Source organism: Miscanthus floridulus, chromosome 6, assembly GCF_019320115.1.
Source record: "Miscanthus floridulus cultivar M001 chromosome 6, ASM1932011v1, whole genome shotgun sequence".
Taxonomy (NCBI): Eukaryota; Viridiplantae; Streptophyta; class Magnoliopsida; order Poales; family Poaceae; genus Miscanthus; species Miscanthus floridulus.
The window spans coordinates 27,372,165-27,373,502 of NC_089585.1; the positions used below are offsets into that span (position 1 = coordinate 27,372,165).

Consider the following 1,338-nt stretch of genomic DNA (forward strand, 5'->3'; position numbering starts at 1 on the left):
GAGGCAGCGGCCTTAGCATCATGTACACTGAGACGCTCAACGCTATGGGCATCGACCGAGCGCGCATCCGACCGATCGGAGCACCTTTCCATAGCATCATGCTAGGAATGCAGGTCATGCCACTTGGGCAGATCGATCTGCCCATCACCTTTAGGAATCCATCCAATTATAGGACAGAGACCCTCACCTTCGAGGTGGTTGGGTTCTGCGGAACCAACCAGCCATCCTAGGACGACCATGCTACACGAAGTTCATGGCCGTCCCCAACTACACCTACCTAAAGCTAAAGATGCTGGGCCTAGGTGAGGTCATCACCATCGACACCTCCTTCCAGTGCGCCTATGAGTGTGAGGTCGAGTGCTGTGATCACGCCGCGGCAATCGTCACCTCCAAAGAGCTCGCGGCCATCAGGAAGGAGGTCACCAAAGAAGCACCCAACCCCGAGCGGTCGGCTAGGTCTTTTAAGCCAGTGGAGGGCACCAAGGAGGTCCTCATAGACCCCAGTAGCCCTAAGGACAAAGTGGTGCGCATTGGTACCACGCTTTCCTCCAAATAGGAAAGCGCTCTCGTCAGCTTTCTCCATGCCAATAGAGACATCTTTGTGTGGAAACCCTAGGACATGCCAAGCATTCCGAGAGAAGTCATCGAGCATACCTTGAAGATCAAGCCAGGCCCCAAGCAGGTGAAGCAGTGCCTACGTCGCTTCGACGAGGGAAAACGCAGAGCCATTGGTGAGGAGATCATGAAACTTTTGATGGCTGGGTTCATCAAGGAAGTGTACCACCCCGAGTGGTTAGCCAATCTTGTTCTTGTATGAAAGAAGAGTGGGAAATGGAAAATGTGTGTTGACTACATGGGTCTCAACAAAGCGTGTCTAAAGGATTCGTTTCCTTTGCCACGCATAGACCAAGTAGTCGACTCTACGTCAGGGTATGAAACCCTTTGCTTCCTTGATGTGTACTTCGGGTACCATCAAATCGTGATGAAAGAGTCCGACCAGCTCACGACATCTTTCATCACCCCTTTGGATCGTTCAGCTATGTCACAATGCCGTTCGGTCTAAAGAACATTAGGGCTCCATACCAACATTGTATGCTCAAGTGTTTTAGAGACCTCATTGGGCGAACCATTGAGGCATACGTGGACGACATCATAGTCATGTCCAAATGGGCTGACCAGGTCATAACTGACCTTGAGCAGACCTTCACAAAACTCCAAGCAAACGGCATTAAGCTCAACCCCAAGAAATGCGTTTTTGGGGTCCCAAGGGGTATGCTGCTGGCCTTCATCGTCTCCGAGCGCAGCATCGAAGCCAACCCAGAGAAGATCTCGGCCATC

The 1,338-nt window shown here is 51.8% G+C and overlaps 1 protein-coding gene across 1 annotated transcript; it reads left to right on the forward strand.

Moving 5' to 3' along the window:
* The first annotated feature begins 253 nt into the window (after nt 1-253).
* On the forward strand, nt 254-556 carry LOC136460389 (uncharacterized). The gene has a single exon (XM_066460105.1). The coding sequence runs from the start codon at nt 254-256 to the stop codon at nt 554-556; it is 303 nt and encodes a 100-aa protein (XP_066316202.1).
* Nucleotides 557-1,338: the final 782 nt, after the last annotated feature.